This window comes from Terrapene carolina, unplaced genomic scaffold (assembly GCF_002925995.2).
Source record: "Terrapene carolina triunguis isolate 2854851 unplaced genomic scaffold, T_m_triunguis-2.0 Scaffold24258, whole genome shotgun sequence".
NCBI lineage: Eukaryota > Metazoa > Chordata > Testudines > Emydidae > Terrapene > Terrapene triunguis.
In genome coordinates, this window is record NW_020688609.1 from 6,580 (window position 1) to 9,728 (window position 3,149).

At 51.5% G+C, this 3,149-nt stretch overlaps 1 protein-coding gene across 1 annotated transcript; it reads left to right on the plus strand.

Moving 5' to 3' along the window:
* Positions 1–559: 559 nt before the first annotated feature.
* LOC113408794 (E3 ubiquitin-protein ligase TRIM39-like) lies at positions 560–1,114 on the plus strand (the record flags this gene model as incomplete). Its single annotated transcript, XM_026662203.2, has 1 exon — positions 560–1,114. A coding segment is annotated over one exon (555 nt), but the record flags the coding sequence as incomplete, so codon positions are not given.
* Positions 1,115–3,149: the final 2,035 nt, after the last annotated feature.

Consider the following 3,149-nt stretch of genomic DNA (forward strand, 5'->3'; position numbering starts at 1 on the left):
GCATCACTCCATCTCCCTGGTGCCTGCCCATTCCCTCCCCCTCATGGTCCTGGCACCTGCCCCACTCCTCATCCCCACCACCCCCTGGCTCTAGTCCCTGCCCTGGATTCCCTTCTGCCCCATTGGAGCCCCTCCCCCATTCCCTGACATCCCTGTACCCCCTGGGGTCTGTCCCCTTCTTTTGCCCTGGTGCCTACCCCTCCCCTCCCCCCTGCAACCCCCGGGAACCTGCCCTTCCCTTCACCCCCCTCTCTCCTCCTCTTGCCCCGCATTGCCCTTGTGCCTGCCCCTCCACCCCCTCTTCTTCTGTCACCTGCCCCTCCCCTTTCCTAACCCAGCATCAACCTGTCCCCTCCCCGCCCCCACTGATACCTTCTCACCCTCCCCCGCTCCTCCTGCCCTTTCCCCCTCATTGTCTCCTCACAGCGCCCTGACTTCCATCAAGCAACAACCCCTCCCCCCACACAGTGATGAATGGGATGCAGGTTAATTTCCCTTTTATCCCAGTGACCAGCCCCTGCCCCCAGCACTGACTCTGACTCTCTCCCCAGTGGATGTGACTCTGGATCCAGACACAGCAAATCACTGGCTCGTCCTGTCTGAGGATCGGAAACATGTGAGATGTGGAGACAAACGCCAGGATCTGCCCGACAACCCTGGGAGATTTGATCCTTGTCCCTGTGTCTTGGGCACTGAGGGGTTCGCAGATGGGAGGCATTACTGGGAGGTGGAGGTGGGAGACAAGACAGACTGGGACCTGGGGGTTTGTAGGGAATCTGTGAGCAGGGAGGGGCAGGTCACACTAACAACCAAACAGGGCTACTGGGCCATGATTTTGAGGAATGGGGATAAATACTCAGTCTCCACCTCCTCCTGGACCCCCCTCCCCGTGAGCGTCAGGCCCAGCCGGGTGGGGATTTTCCTGGACTATGAGGCGGGCGAGGTCTCGTTTTACAATGTGACTGACAGGTCCCATCTGTTCACTTTCAATGGCACCTTCTCGGGGACGCTCCGCCCTTATTTCTATCCTGGTGGCAACACTGGGGGTAAAAACACGGCTCCCCTGATAATCTGCCTGGTCCCAGCTCAGGCCGGAGGGAATCTCTGTCCCTGACAGTGACCCCACGACACAGACTGTCCCCTCCTAGCGCTGCTGCTCTTCCCACCCCCAGGGGTGGGGGCCAGTTACTGCAGCAACTGGACTTTTTGTGCTGACCAGACGCTGCCAGTTTCTCTTTTCAACTGGAGCTTCCAGTTAGGGGTTGCCAGGTGTACGGTTTCCATATCTCACCTCTCCCCGTCCCCTGCCCTAGGGTAGCAGATGGGGGTGGATGGGGTCATTCACTCCTGTCAGAATTTTCTACCCCTGTGAAATCTCAATGTAAATATGAAAGGAAAAAGATGATTCTAATTTAGAAAATATTATTGTAACAAGGTATAAATACAAGAATATTTTAATTTACATTTCAACAGTATTTCAAAAACAAGCATCTAAACATTTTTAGAAATGGAATTATTTACATTTATTTTTTGATTATGTATTTAAGTTTAACTTCTCTAAATGACATTTGTATTTCAACTGTGGAATTTCAAGAAATCCAAAATATTTATCTTAACAAAATAAACGATTTAAATTGTCAGACTGGGTTTCGCTTGTGTAGTACTGGATATAGCCCAATTAAATCTGCTCCCAGCAAATCCCAGGGTTTAACAATGAAAGAATCAGTACCATGCAGCGACAGAGCCGGTTATGCTGGCCCCTCCCCTGCCATTTCCCATGGCCCCAGTGGGAGGCCAGCAGCAGAAAGGTCAGTGCAGAGCAGGGACATGTGCTGGGAAGGTGCTGTGGAGGGGAAGCCCAGGATGGAGTCAAAGCCGTGGAGGGAGCGGGGTCCCTGCACTCATAGAGCTGCTGATTGGGATCTGCCAGGCTGCTGAGGAGCCGCTCCCAGGCTATGGCACAAACTCCCGCAGGAGCTGAGAACCCCCCTGAACATCCCCACGCTGGGTTCCCAGTGCCAGGGGACGTGTCAGACCTGCCCCCAGTCCCCAGCGCACAGAGCACGGCAGGCACCACATCCACCAACGGATACACAGAGTGAAAATCCCTGGCACTGGGGAGAGAAGGGAGCAGGAGAGAATACCAGGGGACGAATGTGAGTCTGTGGCTGGTGCCCGGCTAGACACACTGGGACCCTGCGGGGACGAGGGGCTGTAAGGATTGAACAGAACGTGGGGGAGTGGTGCTGCCTGGCTGCTAACGGGCCTGTCAGGGTTCCTTCCCCACTCTGAACTCTAGGGTACAGATATGGGGACCCGCATGAAAGCCCCCTAAGCTTATTTATACCAGCTTAGGTTAAAACCTGGTACTCTGCCACCACCAAGTGATTTAACAAGAAACAGGGAAAGGATCACTTGGAGTTCCTCTTCCCCCAAAATATCCCCCCAAGCCCTTACACCCCCTTTCCTGGGGAGGCTTGAGAATAATGTCCTAACCAATTGGTTACAAAGTGAGCAAAGACCCCAAACCCCTGGGTCTTTGGACAATGGAAAAAATCAGTCAGGTTCTTAAAAGAAGGATTTTATTAAAAAGAAAAGGTAAAACTTATCTCTGTAAAATCAGGATGGAAAATAACTTTACAGGGTCATCAGATTCAAAGAGCCCAGAGGAACTCCCTCTAGCCTTAGTTCAAAGTTACAACAAAACAGTGATAAACCTCCCTCTAGCAAAGGAAAAATTTACAAGTTGAGAAAACAAAGATAAACTAATATGTCTTGCCTGGCTATTACTTACAAGATTGAAATATGCGAGACTTGTGCAGAAGGATTTGGAAAACATGGATTGATGTTCCCTCTTAGTCCCAAGAGCGAACAACCCCCAAAACCAAAGAGCACAAACAAAAGCCTTCCCCCCCACCCCCACCAAGATTTGAAAGTATCTTGTCCCCTTATTGGTCCTTTGGGTCAGGTGTTAGCCAGGTTACCTGAGCTTCTTAACTCTTTACAGGTAAAAGGATTTTGGAGTCTCTGGCCAGGAGGGATTTTATAGTATTGTACACAGGATGGTTGTTACCCTTCCCTTTCTAGTTATGACAGGGCCAGTGGGCTGGACCCCTTAAACTCCCATCTTCTCATTAAATATTGATGTA